The sequence below is a fragment of the Oryctolagus cuniculus genome, chromosome 16 (genome assembly GCF_964237555.1).
Source record: "Oryctolagus cuniculus chromosome 16, mOryCun1.1, whole genome shotgun sequence".
Lineage (NCBI taxonomy): Eukaryota > Metazoa > Chordata > Mammalia > Lagomorpha > Leporidae > Oryctolagus > Oryctolagus cuniculus.
The window spans coordinates 30,171,692-30,199,243 of NC_091447.1; the positions used below are offsets into that span (position 1 = coordinate 30,171,692).

Below are 27,552 nucleotides of genomic sequence, written 5' to 3' on the forward strand. Positions count from 1 at the left end.
TGTTATTCCCATCTGGTTTCTTTCCTCTGAAGTAGGTCATTCTGTTGAGTCCACCAGTCTGACACCAATTATCTTATTTAAAAAATTCATCTGTGAATTCTTTGACATTCAAAACATTTTATATACCCCCTTACTTTTAATTCTCATGCTAAATTGATGAAGTAGATATTATCATTATCCACATTTGACAACTGAGAGAAAGTTAGAACGCCCAAGAAATTTTCAAAGGCTATGAAATTGGTAAGGTTGGAAGAATTCATAGTCAGAAAGTAGCTCGTAAAGAAATGAATGTGCCCTAGGATAAAAATAGAATTTTCTACAGATTATGTTACTGTAATGAATGACTCAGTATGAAATAAAAATGTGATACAGAGACACAGGTACATTTAAGGATAACTTTTTTTTTTTGGGAAATGAAGCAATCCCCTAAAAAAAGGAAAAGTTTTAATGGTTTTGTTGTTTGATGCAGTAATTAGATTGAGTTATGTAACCTAAGAGGAAAATGCCTGATAACTTTTCAAATCCATGCTTATTTATTGAACATATACCAGAATTGATTTATAGTTTCTCATGGATGTTTTAACCAAACAAAATTTTTAATAATAAATTAGAAAGCAACAAATGGTTTTCCCTCCTGCTTCTTCCTACTTCTTCCTCCACCCTCACCTCTTTTCCTTTCCTTCTTTTTCTATTTTAATTAGCAAACTCTGAATGTAGTGAGAAGAATAGATATACAGAAATGAATTAGAATGATAAGTAGTCTTATGCTGTGTCTGGAAAATACTCTATAAATTTTCAGTTTTCTAATTTAGGAGTTTTCACTTTGAAGATAAATAAAGAAACACCATTACAGGTAGTTGTGTGTCCCCTTCTCCCTTCTTCTTCAGATTGCATAAATTTTGAGAAAGAAGATTTGATACATCATTTCTGGTAGTTCAGAATTATCATGTTCTATTTTTAAGAAAATAACTGAGTTTTAACTTTTTACCTTTTAAATTCTGAATTAGTTTTAAATGTATAGAAAAGTTAAAAAAACAGTACAGAGAATTCTTATATACTTCATTTAATTTCTTTTATTAACATTTTATAAAACCATAGTACTAAGGCAAAAAGTAAGAAACTACCATTGGTACAGGAACTGTTACTGAACTCTACACTTCATTTGGATTTTGCCAGCTTTCTCATTAATGTTCAGGTTTTCCTTGTAGTGAGATTCTGGATACATGAATAAATGGGAGGCAAGAGAGTATAAGAAAACGTTGAGAACAGTGAAAGTGAAGAACTACATGAATGAATATGGAAAATATGTAATCGGAGACCCTTAATATTTGTATTTAACACTTGGTCGTCCCAGTATAGTTGTATATCTTGAGTCTTACTAAAGTGTCTTTACTTTCTTGTCTTTGATGATTAGATGCATATCTTAGTTTTACAAGGAATTTATCATAGATATTTTTTGCAAGGGGTTACATAATTAAAGGAACTGAAATGTATTTAAAGAAATTTCTAAATGACTATGAAAAATAAAAGAATTCTATTATCAATTTCTAGAATTGTAATTTAGTAGAATAGAAATATTACCTGATTTTCAGAAGGCTACATATGAGTTTAAATTTGCTTCTTCTAATAAATTATAGTGTGATTATATATCACTAAACAATGTTAATTAATCACCCATTTTTCCCTCCAGTATCCAGGAATTCTAAGTAATGAGTCCATGTATTGACATGAAGAGAGTACGACCCCAGTTATATGGTGTTTAAGGAGAAGGGAGACTGTTTTGTGCTGTGATAGTAGCAGGACTCCACTGGGGTTCCAGATCTGGAAGGGAGTTCCATAGTTGCATATATACAGCCTCTTCTCTGATTCTGTTTTATTGCACCTGGGAATAGTTACTTCCCAGCCACAATGTGGTTCTTTATGGAGCCTTCTGCTTACTAAATGATCATTTGCTTCACTTTATTCTTCTGGCATGCTGAAAGTTCATCAGTGGCTGGAATATATTTATGAGAAATTTCTATATCGTTGCCAAATGCAAGATTATAATTTACTTCTTTTTAAAATTTTCTTTATGTAAGGTATGATTTACCTCTGTTTTATAGTTTTAGCTCTTTTATTTAGGTCTGTATTTTACATGCTTGATTTTATTTTCTTTTTCTTATTTTAAATTGACAAATTTTAATTGTACAAATTTATAGAGTACAAGTGATATTATAATTTATAAAACCAAAGTAGAACAATTAAATTAATCTGGTTAACATGTACATCACAGCAAGTACTTAACATTTATCGATCTGAAAAGCATTATCTCATTAACAATATTAAGTTTTCTGATCCATGACAAGATTTTTTTTTTCTATTTTTGGGTTTTTATATTTTCTTCTATTTCTTCCAACAGTGTTTTGTAGTTTTCAGAATACAACTTTGTACTTCTTTTCTTAGGTTTGCTCTTGAATATTATATTCTTTTTTAAAAATAGTTTTACTTATTTCAGTTAGCATTAACTTAAAATTTGATTTTTTTTGATTGAGAGGGTGAGAGAGATAGACAGAGAAAGGGGAGACAGAGAAAGGGGAGATGGACGAAGAGAGAGAGATCGCGTCCATCTGCTGGTTCACTCACTAAGTGCTCATAACAGCTGGGAATGGACCCAGGGCCAAAGGCAGGAGCTAGAAACTCAATCCATTTCTGTCATGTGGGTGGCAGGAATCCAATGACTTGAGCCCTCATTGCTGCTCCCAGAGTCTGCATGATTTCTTAACCACTAGGATCAATACCCACCCTTCTTCTTCTTTTTTTTTTTTTTTTTAAAGAATTACTTTATTTATTTGAAAGACAGAGTTTCAGAGAGAGGTAGAGCCAGAGAGATAGAAGTCTTTCATTCTGCTGGTTCACTCCCCAAATGACCACAAGGGCTGGAGCTGAGCTGATCCAAAGCCAGGGTACAGGGGCCCAAGGATTTGGGCCATATTCTACTGCTTTCCCAGGCCATAACAGAGAGATGGATTGGAAGAGGAGCAGCCAGTACTCGAAGAGGCACCCATATGGGATGCCGGCGCTGTAGGCTGGGCTTTAACCCATTGCGCCGCAGCGCCAGCCCCGCTTACTCATTTTGATGCTATTTTAAATGGAATTGCTTTCTTTTTAATTTCAATTTTGGTTTGCTAGTTGTTACTGTGTAAAATAAAATTAATTTTCATATATTGTCATATCTTATAATCTTGATTCACTTTGTGATTATTTTTAAGTTTTTTAATGAGTTCTTTGAGATTTCCCAAATGCAAAATGGGTCATTGCAAATATAGTTTTACTTGTTCTTCTTTTTTTAAAGATTTATTTATTAATTTGAAAGGCAGAGTTACAGAGAGGCAAAAGTAGAGAGAGAGAGAGAGAGGGAGGGAGAGAGAGAGAGAGAGAGAGAGAATTTTCTATCTGATGTTTCACTCCCCAAATGGCCACAACGGCTGGAGTTGAGCCAGTCTGAAGCCAGGAGGCAGGAGCTTCTTCTGGGTCTGCCATGCGGGTGTAGGGCCCAAGGACTTGGGCTATCTTCTATATCTTCTACTGCTATCCCAGGTCATAGCAGAGAGCTGGATTGGAAGTGGAGCAGCCAGGACTCGAATTCTCACCCGTATGGGATGCTGGCACTGCAGGTGGCAGCTTTACCCTCTAAGCCACAGTGTCAGCCCCAGTTTTACTTCTTTCTTTACAGTCTAGATTTCTTTTCCTTCCTTATCTGCACTAGGTAAAACCTTAATATAATGTTGAATCAAAAGAGTGAGACAAGACATCTTTGTGTTATTTCAGATATTAGAGAAAAACAGTTTAGTCTTTTATCTTTAAGTATATTAGCTGCTATGAGTTTTTACAGATGCTCTTTAGCAGGTTAAATAAGTTCACTTCTCTTCCCAGTTTGGTGTTTAGCATGAAAAAGATTGAGTTTTATCAAATGCCTGTTCTGCATTTGAGATGATCTTACTCATGTCTTATGAGGTGATCTTGTTGCTTTTATCTGCATTCTAATTATATAGTGTTATACTGAATTTTCAAATATTAAATCAGCCATATTCAATCCAAATTGTTTATGACCTATAATACTTTTTATATATTGCTGTATTGAGTTTACTAGTATTTGGTTTAGGATACTTTGTGTTTACATTTATAAAAGATATTGGTCCAGACAGTATTTTTTCATATATTTAGATGGCTTGTTATATAATATTGGCTTCATAGAATGAGTTGAGAAGTGTTTCCTGCTTTTCCAGTTTTTGGAAGAGTTCTTGAAAAATTAGTGTAAATTTTTAAAATGTGTAGTAGTATTCACCTTTAGCAGTTAAAAAAAAAAGGATCTCAGCTTGTGTTGTTTTTGTTCCTAACCCAGGATCTCTAATTGATATATGTGTTTTTGTTTTTTTTCCCTATTCTTTAGTCATTTCCAGTAGTTTATATCTTTCTAGGAATTGTTCTTTTGTTCATTTCATCTAGGTTATCTAATTTTTTGGCATAAACTTGGTTATAATATTTCCATATAATCCTTTAAATATTTTTATTTCTAAAGGGACATAAGTGATTTTCTTTCATTATTTCATACATATAAAAATTTGAAATTGTTTTCATTTTTAATGCATTAAGTAATCTTAAATCCAATGATTAATTTAATTAAAATTTAATTAAAACATTTCATATTTGTTTATATTTATTTATATGAAAGGGAGAGAGGGAGGGAGAGAGGGGGAGAGGGAGAGGGAGAGGGGAAGACTTGAACCCATACACTCCAATATGGGATGATGCAGACATTTCAAGTGATGTCTTAGTGTCAAACACCCATTCCTGACAAATGTAATTTTAATTTACTAATTCAAGTCATTGCATAATAAGCTTCACAATAATAATAGGAAGCTGCTGGACATTTTCAACTTTTATGGCAATATCATCCTTGAAATTGTGTTGAAAATCAGAGAAGTTTAGCTACAGTATAGTCTCATTTATTTTTAACTATATTTGTAAGGCTGCCACAAAAACACACCAGACACCGGAGTAAGGGAAAGGGTTTATTGGGGAAAACCCAGTAGGCCGGAGGGAAGGGGCGAGGAAGGAAAAAGGGAGAAGGAGAATGTAATAGAGAGAGAGAAGGAGAGAGCGAGAGAGAAGAGGAGATAGCGAGTAGAGGAGAGATATAAGAGTAGAGAGAGTGAGCAGGAGAGAGCAGAGAGAAGAGAGAGGAGAGAGGGGAGTGAGAAAGAAGCCTAGAGAGAGCAAAGAGCCATGTGTTCAGGAACAGGCCCTTTTAAAACTTTGCCGGAGGGTGGACAGGGAAGCAGGAACAGCGAATCCCATTAGGATGGGGGTGGAGCTTGACAACAGTGGTTGGGCCATGTGATCACTGGGCTTCCAACTATGGTGGGGGGGCTAGAGCCTAGGATGGTGTCAGGGTATAGACTGCACCATAGATAAAATTGCACCATTTTCCTAACAATATTTAATACCCTTGGAAAATGATTAAAATGGCTTATGATTGGGCAGTAGTATAGGAAAAATTAGTTTGTGAAAATGAGGTAAATGAATTAATCTGTCAACAAGATGAAATGTGAAATTTAAGTTGTTAGATTTTCTGTGCAATGAATGGTGAGCAGAATTCATGATAGTGAAAAGAAACTATTTGACATAGCAAACACTGATGATAATATTGATGACAATTTTGATAGTTAATTTTTTTAGATAAATTATTGTGCGTCAAGCAGAGTTCTAATATCCTTTTGGATTAGTCAACATTTGTTATTTTTTGTTATTTTAACTAAAATGCCTGAGAGGAGCTTCTTAGAAATGAATAAGATTTATTTCAATTTAGAGTTTGGAAATTCTCATTCCAGGATTTGGCAGCCCCATTAAGCTGGTGTCTGATGACAGAACACGTGTGGTGGGAGGATCACTTGGTGATCTAGAAAGCAGAGTGAAACTAGGCCAGACTTGGCTTAAATAACTTACTGTCTTGTGGAACTACCTTTCAAGGGCAAGTACCTAATGACGTCAAGACCTCCCACTAGGCTCATCACTCTGGTGTTGTAATTAGATCAAATCGCTATCCCTTAATTCTATCAATCGTTAACACTAATGCATTAACTATGAACTTAAGACTTTGGGGCTTAAATGTCTACATGAGTTTTGGAGAACCAAATCCTATTCAAACCATAATACTTTAAATATGGGTCAATGATTGAATTGTCAAATCAGACCCACATGAATTACAGATGTTAATCAGTTTTAAGCTTAATTTATAATTTCAAGGATTGAATCAATCAAAATGCATAAGAGAATTAGAGAGACGTCCCAGACATTGAGAGGCCCTCAGATCCTTTCTTACCACAATAGATAAAACTTTTGATCCCAGAGCAGTGATAAGATCCTTAATGAAGTATGTAGGCTGTATAATGCAGAAATAAACATTATAGGCCAGAAACTTTTCCATTTTATATAAAGAAAGTAGTATAGCTCATGCCCTATGTGCATTGTTTTACAAATCTGTTGATTCTATGTTTGTTTATCATCATTATCCTAAACAAAGCTATCCTGAAAAATCCCTTTAAGGATAAATTTTTTTTTTTTTTTCTAAAGCAAATCCCCTTAATATATTTGCCAGCTATTAGCATAATTGTGAAAAGATTAGACCAGGTCTTCTGTTGTCTTCCTCCCCTCCCCCAAAGAGACTATCACCTAACAGGAAAAAAATATTGCTTTAACTCCTTCCTCCTCACCAGATTAATAATAAATTTAAATAATAAATGTAATAAACTTGTTTAATAAACAATATTTAATAAACATTGCAATAATAAATTATTTAATAAACAATGCAAAATATATTAAGGAGGAACTTCATATGTGTTTTAAAATATCTTTCATTTTGTGGCTGGTGTTGTAGTGCATTGGATTAAGCCACTGCTTGGGATGTAAGCATCCCATATTAGGGTGTGGTTTGAGTCCCAGCTACTTTGCTTCTGAATCATTCTCCTACTAATGTGCCTGGGAAGGCATCAGAAAATGTCCCAAGTACTTGGGTTCCCATCATCAACATGGGAGATCTGGATGGAGTTCCAAGCTTCTGGCTTCAGCCTGGCCCATACCTGATGGTTGTGGCCACTTAGGAGTAACTTAGTGAATGGAAAATCTCTCTCTCTCTCTTCTATTGCTCTGCCTGTCAAATAAATAAATAAATGGTTAATTTAAAAATCTTTTATTTCATTAGTTTGATTTACTTTGGTTACTAGGGATTGAGGAGAGAAATGCAGTGACAAATATACTATAAATATAAGTATATTCCTGTTGCAAATAAATATGCACAATAGAAATTTGTTTATTTTTGTGTGTGTCTGACCACTTTATATACAGTTCTTTTTTTTCTTTGAGCTTAGAATATTTGAGAAATTATATGATGGTTTTAATTTTCAATTTTCTCTTTTTTTTTTTTTCAATCCAATCCTCAAACAGGATGGAGCTCCAGTTCGTCCAGGAGTAGCCATGACTGACCTTGCCACTGGCCTGTATGCATATGGAGCCATTATGGCTGGTTTGATGCAAAGATATAAAACTGGAAAAGGCATGTTCATTGATTGTAACCTACTATCAACTCAGGTACTGATCTAAACTATATCTTAGATAATTGTCTAAAAAACATGAATCTGGGTTGCTCATTTTCAGATCAAATACCCTGGTAGAATATACAAAAACAGTTAAAACAAAAACTCATACAAAGCAACAAAAACTTCTCTATTTTGATGGTTTATTGTTGTATTAAAATAAATGGGCCATGAAGATTTTGTTGTAATGTAGATATTACTGAACTAGAATTTTAAAGATTATATATACTAGAATGAATCTATTATTAATTGTAAGACAAGAGTATAGTTGGTTCAATTTTATTGTCTCATAAGCGCTGTAACTTCTTTTGACTAGAGTTTCTTCTTTTTATATGCCTTTGTATATGCCTTTTTATGCCTTTGGTAGTCTGATGAAGTGTGTGAACCTTGCCTTGGAGTCATGTTTTTAAATGCATGAAATGAAATACATAAGATTACAAGGGAAGCCAGTTCTACTCAGTTCTATATTAGTTATTCTAATATAAAAATAAATTTTGTGTTATAATAATATATGTGATTTTTACTAACATGTTAAACTACAAGATCTAGCAGTAGGTCTGTACTATTACAATTTTGAGTTAGTGTTGAATATAAATGGTACTTGAAGATATCTGAATAACTGTAATGTGATATAGAAAATATATATAATAGTTATTGTGACCAAATCATAGGTATTGTTAATACTGTTATGGTTTGTTGCCTATGTTCTAAATAAAAAAATATTTATGTAATTGAGAGGCAGAGAGGGAAAGAGAGAGAGAATTCCCAGCTGTTGGTTCACTTCCTAAATGCCTACAATGGTGGGGACCTGGGTTAGGCCAAAGCCAAGAGCCAGGAAATCAATCCAGGTCTCCCATATGAATAGCAGGGATCCAAGTACTTGAGCCATTACCTGCTGCATAAGCAAGAAGCTACAGTGAAGCCAGGACTGAAACTCAGTCACTCTAGTATGGAATGTGGGCATCTTAACCAGCATCTTATCTGCTAGGCCAAATGCCTGCCCCTACATTTATAATTACATAAGCAAGAAGCTACAGTGAAGCCAGGAGATTACCTGCTAGGCCTGCCCCTACATTTATAATTGAAGAAAATGCTAAGGTTGTCAAATATATATATATATATATTTTCACTCAAGTTAATTAATTTCCAGAATTCTGTCCATGGACCCTGGAGTAAGAACTCCTCATTTAGATAGTTATCAGTTATATTGGGCAAAATACATAATTGATGGAATGAAGGAGTTAACTCACTCTCAGAATGACATTTGCCCTCCTTTTTATTGGATCAGACCCAGATGCTATACCATATGTGGAAGTTGATTCTGCATAGATAATTTTTCAGGGTTAGGAAAAGGAAAATATCTAATTTGTACAAGGAGACATTTTACTGTGGGAAAAATTACTATCTAGACATAGAGACCTCAGTTGGGAATTTCAGATTTAAATGGCATACATGGGAAAATAGTAAACTTGGAACACTGCTTTGCAGATATTTTTTCTCTTAGCTAAAATTAAGGAGGTGTATAGAAATGAAAATTATCAATATAGGTGAAAGTAAAACACTGTGTATGAGTTGTTAATAGTAACGTTGTGTCACCCTTAGAATTTTAATGGTTATATAAAAGGGTAAAACAACTCTTTTCAAATAAGGGAGCTCCCTCCTTAACAGAGAACCACAGATGTTAGTTATGGGACAGAGCTCAAGGTTTTTTTCTTTCCTCCTCTGGTTTTATATTTGTAAGGAGCCTGAGGTAGGTTAAGTGACTGGATAGAAATTGCACATCCAGTAAATATGGAAGTCATGATAGTTTCCCAAGGGTGTGACCTGTGCAGTTGTAGAGGGTTCTGGGCTTAGTTTAAGTGTTCTGGTGTCACGACATTCAAATGGTTCATAATTTTTGAACATGGAACCTAAATTTTTCATTTTGTATCAGGTCTCACAAATTAAATTGCATGTCCTGGAGCTGGAACTCTGCTAAGGTCTCCTGATCTCTACTTAGACTGCTTTATTTATACCTCAAATATTAATTAGCTTTGGAAAAAGTTCTCTTGTAGAGTGTTATAGAGTGTATTTCTTTTATAGCACCTAACCAGTGATTCACCATGTGACGGTTGTTTCTTTGAGGTGATTTGGAGGAGACAGACCTGTTTAAAAGTGAGAGCACAATGAGTGCAATCTCATGCACACACATGCAGATATATATTGCAGTTATTTTTGATATGTGTATGTGTGTATGTATTTATCGTCCATGTTTCTCTTTAAGACTAGTTCCATGAAGGCAAGATGGTGTTTGCTTTTGCTTACCGTGCTGTCCTCCATTCCCAGCCTACTAGTTTTTAATAGCAGTCTTTCCAGTCTTTTGAGATCAGTGGGAGCATTGCTGTTAACAATGGAAAAGTCTCATGACCCTTGGATGTGCTACAGGAGCTGAGAAAAAGGTAGAAAACTATTGACTTAGGTTAAGTACTTGAAAAACAGCTCAATTTGCATTTGGCGGACACAGCAGGGCTTTGGCCTGTTCTACTGTATTTAACTCAGTCACAGTTTGGTAAAATTATTGTGCATTTAGACTCATTATCTTTTAATAAAACCCAGTATGATTTATTTTATATCCATGCACTTTCACATCTACTATTTTATATGATACAGTAGTACTTGAGGTATAGTAAGTATAGTAGGTAGGGAAGGAATTTTTATTCCCATTTTACTTGAGGAAACTAAGGTGCTAAGAGAGGTTGATCTGTTGGAGCCACAGAGTCACAGCAAGAATGCTGGTTCCTCACATCCCTACTGCGTTTCATTTTCCTATGAAACTATTCCTGGGCTGTGAATAGTAATAGAAATGTTTGAATTATTACATTGGGTAATAATTTATGCTGAAGTCTGAAGTTCATGGCACTAGGTGGTAAGAAAAACTTTATTTCCTGAAGCCACTGCAGCTCAAACTTTCTTTTCTCCATCTTTGAAAGCCCCAACGTTGGTCTTTGGACTTGCCCTAATTTTCCAGTGTGTGTCTTTAGCTTGGACACCTGCTTTCTCCTCCGTTTCTTTCTCACTTGTTTATTTTATTTTCCTGTTTTCACTCTTCTTCCTTGTTCTCTGCCTTTTCCCTTTTCCATTTTCATTCTTCCTTATATGGAGCTGAACTTGTAGTATTTCTGGTTGCAGATATTACATTCTTACACCATAGTGTTCAAGAAGGTTTAAAAATCTTAAAATTGACATGGAACAAAAAGGAAGTTCTCTTTCCTAGACATCCTAGAAGACAAGACCACTATTTCATTGGGCTAAGTGGCCATTCCAAAATTGGTTAATGGGTCCTGACAGATAGAATATGGTGATTGGTTTAAATCATCCCTATCCTGGGGATGGGATTAATTCACACAAAATATATTGCTGAGCTTGGGAGAGAGGTGGTTCACCAAGAGAATGGTGAATGTTTTGTTTTTTTAAAAATTTTTAAGTTTGGTGAGAAGAGGTGAAAATGGATGGTGGGGAAGCAATTTACAGATGTTCACTATACTAATAAGGAGGGTTGCTTCAAGGATCTAATAAAAATGCTTTGTAAATAAGAAAATATTCTTGATGACTAGAGATTTTTTTTTTTTTTTTTTTTTTGACAGGCAAATTTAGACAGTGAGAAAGAGAGAGAGAGAAAGGTCTTCCTTTCCATTGGTTCACCTCCCAAATGGCTGTTACGGCCAGCGCGCTGCGCCGATCCGAAGCCAGGAGCCAGGTGCTTCCTCCTGGTCTCCTATGCGGGTGCAGGGCCCAAGCACTTGGGCCATCCTCCACTGCCCTCCTGGGCCACAGCAGAGAGCTGGCCTGGAAGAGGGGCAACTGGGACAGAATCTAGCGCCCCAAATGGGACTAGAACCAGGGGTGTCAGCGCTGCAGGCGGAGGATTAGCCAAGTGAGCCGTGGCACTGGCCAATGACTAGAGATTTTAAATATTCTTGAAAAAATTCACAGGGTTAGAAATGTGCTGACATTATAAAGTTGCTTTTGATACAATTATTGCGATAATTATTATAACTTTTCATAATAGGAAAATCCTGACTAACCTTTGTCTTTCAATTTAAGATAACATTTATAGATTCCAGATGCAAAAACCAAATCAAAAATTGATTAAAATCTGTTTTATGCAAATGAGTACTATTTCTAGATACTTTTCAAAGTAGCAAAAAGGAAACTTCACTGTTATACATTCTCTTTTTTTACGATAAATGTTCCGCCTGTATTAAACAGATAACATTTGAACTTAATTTCAGCTGGCTGGAAAATGACTGTGATTTCCTGCAGTGGTAAAAAACATACTTTTCTACTTTTTTGATGCATTTCATAGGATGACAAATGGATGATTATAACATTTAATGTTCGTTGCTAAAAATGAAATTTTGTGCTCTTTCTTTTAAAAGTGATCTAGTGTACAATAGACAAATTACATTTGATTTGAATAGTAGCTAATTATTAACTCAGAGATGATTGCCTCAACCACAACAAAACCATTTCAAGTAGTTCATTGTAGAGACATGACAATTCCCGGGATGTGGTTTGTAGTGGGCACCAATTTTTTTTTTGTAGTTTCAAGGCTATAAACTTTTAACCCTTGTCATAAAATTCTTTTGATTTTTTTTATTCTTAATATAATTTAAAGTTGTGTACTCAAGATTGTCTAACGTCAGCATCTAAACAGTGTTCTTTAGATGATATTGGTAAATAACTAGGAAGTGGGTTTGGATGTGGTTCCAATTATTCTGTTGCTCTTACTCCTCTGTTGTGGCTTACAGAAATATCTTTTGGAAGTTTTAATATCCTTCCTGTACTTAATTGTATCCAGGCTCCCTTAATTACTACTACAATAAGTTAGTTTTTTTTAGCATCATAATTTTTTTTCACATACAGAATGTTTTATCACTTTTGATGCCACAGTCCTTTCTCCACATTTGTATGTTGTTCATATTAAACATATATGAAAGTATTAAGGTAGATACAATTTTAATTCTTATTTTTTTTGTCAATAAACTGAAAAGAATTCTAGATGAATTTTTTTTATGCTATTGATTGGATTAACTGCAAGTTGACTTTAATACAAAATCAAATATCTAATGTTTCAGCTAGACAGAAAGAGTAAGTTTGGAGACCCAATCTTTAAAATATAGTCATCTGAAATTGATCTTTTTCTGTCTTTAGATACACCTGTGTTTCTGCTTTTCTGTTTTACTCTATATCTTTTTCTTTCTTTTATAAAATAATTTTTTAAAACTTTTATTTAGTAAATATAAATTTCCAAAGTACAGTTTATGGATTACAATGGCTCCCCCCACCCCATAACTTCCCTCCTACCTGCAGCCCTCCCATTTCCTGCTCCCTCTCCCATTTCATTCGCATCAAAATTCATTTTTAATTACCTTTATATACAGAAGATCAATTTAGTATATATTAAGTAAAGATTTCATCAGTTTGCACCCACACAGAACATAAAGTGTAAAATACTGTTTGAGTACTAGTTATAGCATTAATTCACATTGAACAACATATTACCGACAGAGATCTTACATGAGGAATAAAGTACACAGTGACTCCTGCTGTTGACTTAACAATTGACACTCTTGTTTATGGTCTCTTGATCTTTTTTTTCTAGATAATTATTTTTTGTTAACTTCAGAAAGCATAGGCAACAAAGGCAGAAATAGATCAATGGGACTGTTTTTTTTTTTTTTTAACTTTTATTTAATGAATGTAGATTTCCAAAGTACAGCTTTTGGACTACATTGGCTCCCCCCCCCCCCCCCCGCCATGACTTCCCTCCCACCGCAACCCTCCCCTTTCCCTCTTTCTCTCCCCTTCCATTCATATTAAGATTCATTTTCAATTTTCTATATATACAGAAGATCAGTTTAGTACACATTAAGTAAAGATTTCAACAGTTTGCACCCACATAGAAACACAAAGTGAAAAATACTGTTTGAGCATTAAATCTCAATGTACAGCACATTAAGGACAGAGATCCTACATGAGGAGTAAGTGCACAGTGACTCCTGTTGTTGACTTTACAAATTGACACTCCTGTTTATGGCATCAGTAATCTCCTTATGCTCCAGTCATGAGTTTCCAAGGCTATGGAAGCCTTTTGAGTTCACCGACTCTTATCTTATTTAGACAAGATCGTAGTCAAAGTGGAAGTTCTCTCCTCCCTTCAGAGAAAGGTACCTCCTTCTTTGAAGACGTGTTCTTTCCACTGGGATCTCATTCACAGAGATCTTTCATTTAGGTGTGTTTTTTTTTTTTTTTTTTTTTTTTTTTTTTTTTTTTGCCAGAGTGTCTTGGCTTTCCATGCCTGAAATATTCTCATGGGCTTTTCAGCCGGATCCGAATGCCTTTAGGGCTGATTCTGAGGCCAGAGTGCTGTTTAAGACATCTGCCATTCTGTGAGTCTGCTGTGTATCTCACTTCCCATGGTGGATCGCTCTCCCCTTTATTTATTCTATCGGTTAGTATTAGCAGGCACTAGACTTGTTTATGTGATCCCTTTGACTCTTAGTCCTTTCATTATGATCAATTGTGAACTGAAATTGATCACTTGGACTAGTGAGATGGCATTGGTACATGCCACCTTGATGGGATTGAATTGGAATCCCCTGGTATGTTTCTAACTCTACCATTTGGGGCAAGTCAGCTTGAGGATGTAATGGGACTGAAAATCTTCCACACAGCAGGCTGACAATGAACAGAGTGAAGATATAACCTGCAGAATGGGAGAAATTATTTGTAAACCATATATCTAACAAATGGTTAATATCCAAAACAGATAAAGAATTCAACTCTATAGCAAGAGTACAAAAAAGCTAAACTTAAAAAAATTATGTGCAGAAGGACCTGTTATTTTAAAATAAGATATAAATGGCCTACAGCAATGTGAAGAATGTTCAACATCACTAATCATCATGGAAATGCAAATGGATATTACCAAAAAGACAAAAGGTAGCACGTGTTGGTGAGAGTGTGGAGGAGAGTGAGAAAATAAAATATTTTATTTGCAGATGACATGATTGTATCTGGAGAATATTTTGAGTAATCATCAAATAAACATGGAATTGTGAATTTAGTCTATGTGCAAAGTGTTAGGTCAATACATTTCTTTTTTTTTTTAATTTTCTAAAGCTTTTATTTAATGAATGTATTTTTCATAGGTACAACTTTAGGAATATAGTGGTTCTTTCCCCTATACCCACCCTGCCACCCCGAATCCCATCCCACCTCCTTCTCCATCTCCCATCCCCGTCTTCATTATGGTTCATTTTTAGTTTGATTTAATACACAAAGGACCAACTCTATGCTAAGTACAGATTTCAACAGTTTGCACCCCCACACACATACAGCATATAGAGTACAGTTTGAGAACAATATTTGCAGTTAATTTTCATAGTGCAACTCGTTAAGGATGGAAGTCCTTCATGGGAGTAAGTGCACAGTGATTTCTGTAGTTCCTTTAACGAGAGAGAGAGAGAGAGAGAGAGTGAGAGAGAGAGAGAGAGAGAGAGAAAGAGAGAATGAAATACCAGGGGCCAGGGACCAGTGTTGTGGTGCAGCAGGTTAAGCTGCCATTTGTGAAACCTACATCCATCCCATGTGGAGTACTGGTTTAAGTCCTTGCTTCTTCACTTCCAGCCCAGCTTTCCGCTAATGTGCCTGGGAGGTAGCAGATCATACCCCAAGTACTTTGACTTCTGCCACCCGTGAAGCAGAACCGGGTAGAGTTTATGGCTCCTGACTTTGCCATAGCCCAGCCCTGCCTGTTGTTGCCAATTAGGGAGGAAACCATCAGATGAAAGAGCTCTATCTGTATCTTTCCCTTCCTCTCAGTCACACTGCCTTTCAGATACAAACATACATCTATGTTTTTAAAAAAGGATGAAATACTATCACTTGTGGCAAAATGAATGGACATTATTTTAAGTGAAAAAAAGCCAGGCATAGAAAGAAAAATATTGCATAATGTCACTTATATGTGAAATTTTAAAAAGTTGAACTCAGAGAAGCAGAAAGTAGGATAGTGGTTGCCAGAAGTTGTATGAAGGGGGTTGGATCTGTGGAGATGTTAGTCAAAGGTACAAAGTTTCAGTTAGACAGGTTGAATAAGTTTTCAAGAGCTATTGTACAGCATAGTTACTATAGTTAATAATAATGTTTTATATTTTAAATTTTTGAAGGATTAAATCTTAAATATTCTCATAAAAACAAATCTGTGGGGTGATATATATGTGTATATATATATACATTAATTAACTGGTCTGATTTAATCATTTTACAATATATACATGTATCAAAACATCACATTGTGTCCATAAATACATATAATTTATACTTGCCAATTAAAAATAAACTCCCAAATCGATTGAAACAGAAACAGATAAAAAATCATCTGGTATTTTATGAAATTAAGAAATTAAGAGGGTAAAGACACACTAAAGATGAAAAATCACTTCTCAAAAAAAGACTATGAAAAATTTTAGATGAATTTTTTATTATTATTTATATTATTGGTTGAATTAATTTCATGTTGGCTTTAATACAAAACATGGCCTGCTGCCTTTTTTAAAGATGATTCTGTGAAATTTAGTATATTAGGAGGCTGCTCTGGTTTTGTGTAACTGAAATCATTATTTATATTTATGAGTATTGCACATTTTTTTTGTGACATGAACTACAAGTAAGGAAGGTCAGGACATTAACTTGTAATAATTGACAATTATCCATAGGAGAATATCCCAAAAGGAGAAAAGAAGAAAACAGGAATGCAAATTTTATACTAATTTAATTTTCTTATTAGATATTTTAATACAATTTTGTGCTTTCAAATTATCTGAAATAAAATTAAAATCAAGATATAGGAAAAACAGAAAAAGAAAGCTCTGTTGTCCTGAATTTAGATTTTGTTCTTGTGTGATCTTGTAGTGAGTGTAATTGTTCTTAAAGTTGGATTTAATAGTATTAGAATCACATTTATTCTCTTCAACCAGAATTAGTACAGTTTGTTTTTGTTGATAAGTTAATTTTACCTTCATCTTTGTACTTCTTTGAGTCAGGAAATTTTATGTAGAATAAAATGTAGTAATCATATTCTTCTGTATTGGCTAATGTATATTAAGTCTTTACTCACTGTAAGTTGTTGACCAACTGATTCCTCATTGATAGTGTCTGTTTGACCCAGACTGCTATGCCATCATCAAAGATAGAGGATAAGTACCAGTGGTGCTAAAAATTATGGCTGAGATTTAATTCTAGGAAAATTATTTTAGTTTTTCAGAGAATAGCTGTTAGATGTAATGGTAAGTAATTTTTCATGTTTATACTGCTTTGATAGCCTAGAGTTGTTATAAGCCAGCAATGTTTATTATGACATTAAATAGCTGGAGTGCTTCTGAACAGAACTCCTGGGCAACACCCAGCACATGCCTCTGGGTATTCACTAAAAGCACAGAAACTCCACTAAGCCACAGAAGCATCATCCAAAGATAAAAGCCATCGGGGGGGGGGGGGGGAGGGAGAAAACCAACAAGTATCTTCACAAATGCCTAAAAATAAACAGAGAAATTCAAGAAACAAGAATAAGGAAGACAACATTATGCCCCCAAAGGAACACAACAACACTTTAGTACTACAATGAGAAGATGAAGAGATTGAAGAAATGCTGGAAACGGAATTCAAAAAATTGATCATAGGATTACTTAGAAGTAATCAGAAGCAAATTCATGAATCACAGAAATCCATTCATGACATAAATGAAAAGTTTTCCCATGAAATTGAGACTTTGAAGAAAAATCAAGATGTAATGTTAGACGCGAAGAATTTAACAGCTCAAATAAAAAAGTGGTGGAAAGGGGCTGGCACTGTGGTGCAGTGGGTTAAAGCCCTGGCCTGAAGTGCCGGCATCCCATATGGTCAATGGTTCAGTCCCGGCTACTCCTCTTCCGATCGAGCTCTTTGCTATGGCCTGGGATAGCAGTAGAAGAAGGCCCAAGATCTTGGGCCCCTGCACCCACTGGGAGACCTGGAAGAAGTGCCTGGTTCCTGACTTTGGGTCAGCACAGCTCTGGCCATTGTGACCATCTGGGGAGTGAACCAGTGGATGGAAGATCTCTCTCTGTCTCTACCTCTCTCAGTAACTCTGTCTTTCAAATTAATATAATAAATAAAAAATAAAACAATAAAGAAATATATTTAAAAAAAAGTGGTGGAAAGCCTTAACAATAAACTTGGTGAGGCAGAAGAACGAATATCTGAGGGGCCAGCGCTGTGGCGCAGTGGGTTAACACCCTGGCCTGAAGCTCTGGCATCCCATATGGGCACCGGTTCAAGACCCGGCTACTCCACTTCCCATCCAGCTCTCCGCTATGGTCTGGGATAGCAGTGGAAGATGGCCCAAGTCCTTGGGCTCTGCACCCACGTGGGAAACCCAGAAGAAGCTCCTGGCTCCTGGCCTCAGATCTGCACAGCTCCGGCCATTGCAGGCTGTTGGGGAGTGAACCATCGGATGGAAGACTTCTCTCTCTCTCTCTCTCTCTTCTCTCTCTCTCTCTCCTCCCTCTCCCTCTCCCTCTCCCTCTCCCTCTCCCTCTCCCTCTCCCTCTCCTTCTCTCTCTGTGTAACTCTGACTTTCAAATAAATAAATAAATAAATCTTTAAAAAAAAATGAACAAACTATCTGAGGTTTTCCAATTGGCCTCAACAGCCAGAACACAAACTAACCAGACCAATAACCAAGATGAAAATTGAATTAGTAATTAAGACCCTTCCAATAAAGAAATGCCTGGGACAGGATGGCTTCACTGCTGAATTGTACCAGACATATAAAGATGAACTAACTCCAATTCTTCTCGAGTTATTCAAAACAATTGAAAGGGAGGGAATCCTCCCAAACTCCTACTATGTAGTCAGCGTCACCTTAATTCCTAAACCTGAAAAAGATGCAACAGGGATAGAGAACTACAGACCCATTTCCTTGAGGAACATGATGTTGAGAACAAATTCTCAACAAAATACTACCAAACAAAATTTTTTTTTGGACAGGCAGAGTTAGACAGTGAGACAGAGAGAGAGACAGAGACAGAGACAGAGAGAAAGATCTTGCTTCCGTTGGTTCACCCCTCAAATGGCTGCCACAGCCGGTGCTGCACCGATCCGACGGCAGGAGCCAGATGCTTCCTCCTGGTCTCCCATGTGGGTGCACGGCCCAAGCACCTGGGCCATCCTCCACTGCCTTCCCGGGCCACAACAGAGAGCTGGACTGGAAGAGGAGCAACCGGGACAGAATCTGGCCCCCCAACCGGATCTAGAACCCGGAGTGCCAGTGCTGCAAGTGGAGGACTAGCCTAGTGAGCTGCGGCCGGCCTAGCCAATCAAATTTATCAATGTTTTATAAAGATCATTCACCTGGATCAAGTGATTCAACATTCACAAATAAATCAATGTGATACATCACATTAACAAAATGAAGAGCAAAAACCATATGATTATCTCAATAGATGCAGGGAAAGCATTTGATAAAATAGGATATCCTTTCACTATGAAAACTTTAAGCAAGCTGAATTTAGAAGAAACATAGTTCAACACAATCAAGGCAGTTTATGACAGACCCATCTTATTGAATGGGAAAAGTTGGAAGCATTCCCACAAAGATCCAGAACCAGACAAGGATGCCCATTCTCACCATTGTTATTCAGTGTAGTCCTGGAAGTTTCAGACAAAGTCTTTAGGTAAGAAAAATAAACCAAAGGGATACAAATTGGGAAGGAGGAAGTTAAACTATCCCCATTTGCAGATGACATGATTCTGCATTTGGGGAACGCAAAACACTCCACAGAGAGACTATTGGAACTCATATAAGAGTTTGGTAAAGTGGCAGGATACAAAATCAACACACAAAAATCAATAGCCTTTGTATACATGGACAATGCCATGGCTGAGAAAGAACTTCTATGATCAATCCCATTCACAGTTGCTACAAAAAAATTAGATACCTTGGATTAAATTTAACCAAGAACATCAAAGATCTCTATGTTGATAGTTACAAAACATTAAAGAAAGAAATAGAAGAAGACAGAAAAAAATGGAAAAATATGTGTTCATGGATTGGAAGACCCCATATCATCAAAAAGTCCATACTACTGAAAGCAATTTACAGATTTAAGTGATATCAATTGAAATGCCAAGGACATTTTTCTCAGATATGGAAAAAATGATACTGAATTTCTAATGGAATCACAGGAGACCCCAGATAGCTAAAGCAATCATATATAACAAAAACAAAGCTGGAGGTCTCACAATACCAGATTTCAAGTCATACTATAGGGCCGTTATAATCAAAACAACCTGGTACTGGCACAAAAACAGATGAATATAGACCAGTGAAACAGAATAGCAACTCCAGAAATCAATCCATGCATCTTCAATCAACTTATATATGACAAAGGAGCTAAAGCCAATCCCTGGAGCAATGACAGTCTGTTTAACAAATGGTACTGGGAAAACTGGATCTCTGCATGAAGAAGTATGAAGAAAGACCCATACCTTACACTTTACACAGTAATCCACTCCACATGGATTAAAGACTGAAATCTATAACCTGATACCATCAAATTACTAGAAAGTTTGAGGAAGCCCTGCACGACATTGGCATAGGCAAAGAGTTTTTGGAAATGATCCCAGAAGCACAAGCAATCAAAGCCATAATTGACAAATGGGATTACATTAAATTGAGAAGCCTCTACACTGTGAAAGAAACATTAAGCAAAGTGAAGAGGCAACCAACAGAATGGGATACATTATTTGCAAACTATGCAACTGATAAAGGATTAATATCTAGAATATATAAAGAGTTCAAGAAAGTCAAGAACAACAAAACAAATAACACAGTTAAGAAATGAGCAAAGGACTCAAATAGCCATTTTTCAAGAGAGGAAGTTCAGATTGCCAACAGACATGCAAATCAAAGTCATAATGAGATTTCATCTCATCCCCATTAGAATGGCTTTCATACAGCAATCAACGGCAACAAATTCTGGCCAGGATGTGGGGAAAAATGCACCCTAATCCACTGTTGGTGGGACTGTAAATGGGTAAGGCACTGTGGAAGACAGTATGGAGATATCTCAGAAATCTGAATATTGACCTAGCATATGGTCCAGCCATCACAATCCTGGGAATTTACCCAAATGAAATGAAATCAGTATATGAAACAGTTATCTGTACCCCATGTTTATTGCAGCTCAGTTCACAATAGATAAGGTATGTATACAATGCAGATGTCCATCAACTAAAGATTGGATAAAAAATTGTAGGATATGTGCACAATGGAATACTATACAGTGGTAAAACAAAATCAAATTCTGTTGTTTGCAATAAAATGGATGCAACTGGAAAGCATTATACTTTGTGAAATAAGCCAATCTCAAAAGGACAAATACCATATATCCTCCCTGATCTATGATAACTAATAGAGCACCGAAAAGTAATCTATAGAAGTAAAATTGACACTTTGAGATGTGGTGACTTTGAACAGCCCTTGTCTCGACTGTTGAGGAACAGTTTTTTTTTTTTTCATAGTATTTTGTTTAACTCTTTACTTAGTATAGGGTTAATCTTATGTTAATCAAAAATAGATCTTAGTAAAAAATTATAATGGGAATAGAAGAGGGAGGAGGCAGATGTGTGGGAGTGTGGGTAGGCAGGAGGGTAGGGTGGGGAGAATCACTATGTTTCTAAAGTAGTATTTATGAAATGCATGAAATTTGTATACCTTAAATAAAATGTTTCTGGATAATTATATTTAATTATGATCAAGACATTCTATTAATTATGTTAACTTCTATTGGCCTATGGTCTTTTTTTATTTTTTTTTAAATTTTATTTATTTATTTATTTTTATTTTTGACAGGCAGAGTGGACAGTGAGAGAGAGAAACAGAGAGAAAGGTCTTCCTTTTACCGTTGGTTCACCCTCCAATGGCCGCCGCGGCTGGCGCGCAGCGGCCAGCGCATTGCGCTGATCCGAAGCCAGGAGCCAGGTGCTTCTCCTGCTCTCCCATGGGGTGCAGGGCCCAAGCACTTGGGCCATCCTCCACTGCACTCCCGGGCCATAGCAGAGGGCTGGCCTGGAAGAGGGGCAACCAGGACAGAATCCGGCGCCCCAACCAGGACTAGAACCTGGTGTGCCGGCGCCGCAAGGTGGAGGGTTAGCCTGTTGAGCCGCGGCACCAGCCGGCCTATGGTCTTATCACCTTCTTTGTAGTCCATGTCAGAAGTTAATATACCTGATAGTGTGTACAAGCTAATATAAGCCTCTCTTATACCTGGGTTTGTGTTAGATAAATATGAAGCTGAATAAAGCTATATAGACTTGGGAAAAAAATTAGCTGGAGTGCTTATAAATCTGAATATTGCAGTTGCTTTCATTTTTGAGATAACTGAATTAAAAAGAAACTTCTTTGTTTTCAACCCTTGATGTGGAAAATCTAAAATGCTTCAGTGTACTTTTCTCTTGTAAATGCCATATATTAAATATATTTTTATGTTAAAGGCTATTCTGATCCACCTTTCATTTTATATATTAATATTCACCTAGAGAATAAGAAATTAAGTTGCACCTGCATTAACAGAATCCCTCTGTCCATCCATCCATCTACCCATCCACCCATCCATTCTTCCATTTCTTCTTGTTCTTTGTTTGCTACATGGTAGAATATAAAATGGATGTACAATGAATAATAATAAATCAGCAAGTTTCCTACCCCATGGAACTTATATTATCATTGCAGATATAGATATTAAATAATAAATGGTAAATATATAGAAGAAAATAAATAGTTTGACAAAGATAACAGGGATGCTTGTATTAGATACTCATTAGAAAAAAGGTGTTTAAGAGTGAGGTATTTATGTTTCAATTTATTATTTTTAGATTGTCTGTTTCTCCACTCAAATCTGGGCCATTTTGATTTTTGTAGCTCTGTTGTTAAGTGTGTATGTTTATAATTGTTGTGTCTTCCTGATAGATTATTTTATCATTATAAAAGGTGCTATTTTTGCTTTAGTAACAATTTTTTTCTGAAATTTTCTTTTGTTTGATGTTTGTGTGTACTTCATTTGTTTTTGTTTACTGCTTTCATGGTATGTTAATTTTCTGAGGTGACTATTACAAACTCCCACAGACTTTGATGTCTTAAGTAACAGAGCTTTATTTTCTTACAGTTCTGGGAACTAGAAACCTGAAATTGAAGTGAAGGCAAGGTTGATTTCTTCTCAGGGCTATGAGGAAAAGGTCTGTTTCAGGTTACTCTGAATTTGTAGATAGCTCTCTTCTTCTTGTGTCTTCACATCACCTTACACCTGTAAGTGTTTGTAACCAAATTCTCTCTTGTTATAAGGATACTAATCATATTGGATTAGGACATACCTTAATTTCTTCATTTTAACTTAATTACCTCTTTAAAGACCTTATCTCCAATTACAGTCACATTTTGATGTACTAGGGTTAGGATGTCAGCCTATGATTTTTTTAGAGGTAGATAGGGATGCATTTATGTTTATATATAGTCTATCGTTGTATATATGTATAGTGTTACTGTCTTGGTGCTTGCCCTGAAAATAACATTTAACATATAATCTAAAAAACTCTAGTTTATAGGTTAATGTCGATTTGAATAATATATAAATCTTTGTTCCCCTCTGTCTTTGTGCTGTTACTATTACATGTATTGTTATGCCTTATATGTTTTCCAAATAGGTATCTCTATTCAGTTTTCTAAATCCCATAGAAGAAAAAATTTATAAACAAAGTAATTTATGATTTTTAAAAGATTTATTTATTTATTTGAAAGCCAGACTGACAGAGAGAGGGGAGAGACAGAGAGAGATCTTCCATCTGCTGGCTCACTTCCCAGAAGCCCACAGCAGACAGGTTTGTGCCAAACTGAAGCCAGGAGCTGAGAACTCCATATGGGTCTCATACATGGGTGACAGAGGCTCAAATATGTCTGCTGCCTTCCTATGCACATTTGAAGGAAGCAGGATCAAAAACAGAGCATCGGATTTCAACTGGTACTCTGATATAGGATGCTGGCATCATGAGTGGTGGTTCAACCTGCTGCCCAAACTGCCAGCCCCTATGGTATTTTTTTTTTTTTTTACTTAGCTTCATCATTAACTTTACTGGTGTTCTATGTCTTTTTTTGTTTTTGTGTTACTTTCTAGTATTTTTTTTTTCAGGTCAGCTTGCAGGACTCCCTATGGTATTTATTGTGTTTTAGTTTGTTAGGAACAAACATTCTCATTTCCTGTTTATCTGAGAATTTCTTAATTTTTCTTTTACTTAAAAAAATTTAAGCTTATTTTTATTAATTTTAATCATTTGAAAAGTAGAGAGAGAGTAAGAGAGAGTGAGCGAGAGCGAGAGAGAGGGAGGGAGAGAGAGAGTGAGAGAGAGAGAGAGAGAGAGAAGCTTCTCTGTTGCTTCATTCTCCAGTTGCTCACAACAGCTTTGGTGAGACCAGGCCCACGATAGTAGCTGGGAAGTGAGTCTGGATCTCTGACAATGACAGGGACTCAAGTACTTGAGTTATCACCTGCTGCCTCCCCAAGGGTACATTAGTGGGAAGCTGGACTGGTAGAGGAGGAGCCAGGACTAGAACCAGGCCCTCCAATTTAGGATTCAGAAGTGTAAAGCAGTGCTTTGGTTGCTGCATTCAATTCCTCCTTTATTTTTAAAGAATTGTTTGTCAGGTGTAGATTTCTTGATTTATCATGCCATTTTACCCCAGTTCTTTGTGGATATTATCTCATTTACTTCTGGCATGTATGATTTTTAATGAGAAATCAAGAGCTAATACTATTGAGGATCTATTGTATGTGGTGTCTTGCTTCTCCCTTGCTACTTTGAAGATCTTGTATTTGTCTTTATTTATTTATTTATTTTTATTTTTTTTTTTAACAGGCAGAGTGGACAGTGAGAGAGAGAGACAGAGAGAAAGGTCTTCCTTTTGCCGTTGGTTCACCCTCCAATGGCCGCCGCGGCCGGCGCACTGCGCTGATCCGAAGGCAGGAGCCAGGTACTTCTCCTGGTCTCCCATGGGGTGCAGGGCCCAAGTACTTGGGCCATCCTCCACTGCACTCCCGGGCCATAGCAGAGAGCTGGACTGGAAGAGGAGCAACGGGGACAGAATCTGGCGCCCCAACCGGGACTAGAACCCGGTGTGCCGGTGCTGCAAGGCGGAGGATTAGCCTAGTGAGCCGCGGCGCCGGCCATATTTGTCTTTTGACAATTTATGATGTGTCTAGATTTGGACCTCTTTGAGTTTATTCTGCTTGAAATTTTGTTAAACATCTTGGATGTATAGATTGTTTTCCATCAAATCTGGGGAGTTTTTGATAATTACTTAAGTATTGTTTTTGACTCCCCCATTCCTCGCCCCACCTTTTTTACTCCTCTCTTTCTATGATTACATTCTCATCTCATTTTCTAACTTTTATTTAATTCTTTGCATATGAGTTTTTTTTTTTTTTTAGTTTTTTGTACATTTTTGTAGTACCTGATTTAAAATCTTTGTGTAGTACTTAGAATATCTGGTCTTCCTAAGACAGTTTCTAGTGACTGTTTTTCTCCCGATATATGTTCATTCTTTCCCATTTCTTTGCATGCTTCATACTTTTTTTGTTGTTGAAACTGGCCATTTTTTTATACTTGATCTTAGCCCAAAGGCAGAGAAGTGATGAAAATGGCTATTTTTTTTTTTTTAAGATTCATTTGAGAGTGAAAGAGAAAGAGAGAGAAAACAAGAGTAAGATCTAATTTGCTAGTTCAACCACCGAATGTCTATGATGGCACCCAACAGGAGCCAAAGTTAGATCTCCCAGGTCCATGATGGGAATCCAGTCACTTGAGTCATCCTTGCTGCCTCTCAGGTGTGCAGTTAGCAGGGTGCAGGTCAGGAACTAGAATCAGGTTTCAAACCCAGGTACACTGCTATGGGATGTCGACATGTTAATTGTTAGGCTTAAAACTTGTTCTCAGAAAATAGATACATTAAATAATAGAATGTAGTAATTGTGTGGTTAGAATTCTCCCCCTCTCTAGGGTTTGTTGTTTCTATTTGTTGTTTTTTTTCCTGCTTATGTAGTGACTTTCCTAAATAAATTCTAAAAAGTCTTTATTATTTGTCTTAGTCAGATACTGAAGTCTCTGCTGGGTTTGCTTAATTTCCAGCTATTGATTAGACAGAGAACTTCTTAATGGCCTTGAAATGAGATGAAATGAGATGTCTCTCAGTCTTTGCTGAGGCACTGTGTATGTGTTGGGGCAGAGTATACAACTCTACCTTAACCTTCACTTCATGCTTTATTTTAATTTTTATTCTTTCACTTCATTCCTGTGCAGAAACTGAAGGCCAGTTGTAAGTTAGAGATGTTACAACTTTTCATTTCTCTCTGTGGACATATGGACCCAGTGTTTCCTTGTTAATTTCTTGTCAGCTGTTTGTTTGCTCCAGTGAGTTTCACCATTTTAGGCACCTGTGATGTTGAACAATTCTGTTGGTCATTTTTGACAATTTTTTTTTCAGTATAGGGCTATTTGCATTTGTAAGGTTCAAGGCAGGTCAAATAAAATAAACCTGAAAATGAAGCTTTTCCAGGGCTAGACAGGTTAACTAGTGACAATTCCCTGAGGAGGTATCTTTTCCTAAACCTCAAATTTGTTCTGTGTTCTTCTGTGGCCCCTAGGCTGCTGGAATTCATAGCTACCTATAGGTTGTTGGTTTTCAAAGTTGTAACAGAACTGGGCATAGGTGAGCAAACACGCATCACTGTAGTAATTTCATAGTTTGAGATGTGACAATGGTAGTGAGAAGTTGGAGTGATTCTAGGAATCTTCTAAGGAGTGAATTTAGATTCTACAAGCTTCATGAGGCAAGGAATTGATTCTCACTTTAGAGCCTCCAGAAGGAACCAGCCTCGCTGACACCTTGACTATAAAGCTGATTAAGAGTGATTTTGGACTTCTGATCTCCAAACTGTAAGAGAATAAGTTTGTTGTTTTAAGCCATTAGATTTGCATATACTTTGTTACAGTAGCCAACAGGAGACTAGCTACCTTAGCAGATAGAAGTGGCTACAAACAATTTTGGTTTTAGATAGTAGTCACCTCTTATCTGCAGATTTGCTTTCTGTAGTTTCAGTTGCCCATGAGTAATTGCAGCCTGAATATATGAAATGTATAATTTTGGAAATAAGTAATTCCTAAATCTTAAATACAATTCTATACTATATTGTTAATTGTTCTATTTTGTTATTAGTTTTTATTGGGAATCTCTTAGAGTGCTTCATTTATAAATTAAAATTTGTCATAGGCATATATGTATAGGAAAAACATATTTATAGGATTCAGTACTATCCTTAGTTTCAGACATCTATTGAGAATTTTGGAATGTTTGACCCCTAGTTCAGTGTAGACTACTACATGTCAATTTTATTTTTTGGTGAATGTTCAAAGGTTCATGTTCTGTGCAAGTAAGGTCCATATAAGTTCTGATTCAAGCTTTTTATCAGTGAGGTACTCATTTTTAATTTCAGCAAATTTATATTTTAAATATATTTTCATTGGGGTAGGGTACTAAAATATTTTTGAGAGACAGCTGCCAGAAATTTCAGGGCAGTTCTAGAATCTGTATAGTTATCTCTAAATTCCAGGAATACTATATCTTCTTGGACGGACAGTTTGTTTTTAGTTCAATCAATTCTTCCTGAAACTCAACCACACTTATAGGGCAGATGATAATTCAGATACATTCTGAGGTTTTCTTTAAAGGAAGCTGCATAAACTTAAAGTATGATTTGGAATCATTCAAATAATTTAGACTTTTCTGAAA

At 36.1% G+C, this 27,552-nt stretch overlaps 1 protein-coding gene across 3 annotated transcripts in view; it reads left to right on the forward strand.

The window, feature by feature from the left end:
* The window catches only part of SUGCT (succinyl-CoA:glutarate-CoA transferase), an 825,030-nt gene that overhangs the window by 122,876 nt on the left and 674,602 nt on the right, over positions 1–27,552 (forward strand). For all 3 annotated transcript variants that reach the window (XM_017344447.3, XM_051853314.2, XM_008261668.4), the window contains exon 8: positions 7,483–7,626. In XM_017344447.3, coding sequence (XP_017199936.2) covers positions 7,483–7,626 — 144 coding nt within the window. The remainder of the gene's footprint in view (positions 1–7,482; positions 7,627–27,552) is intronic.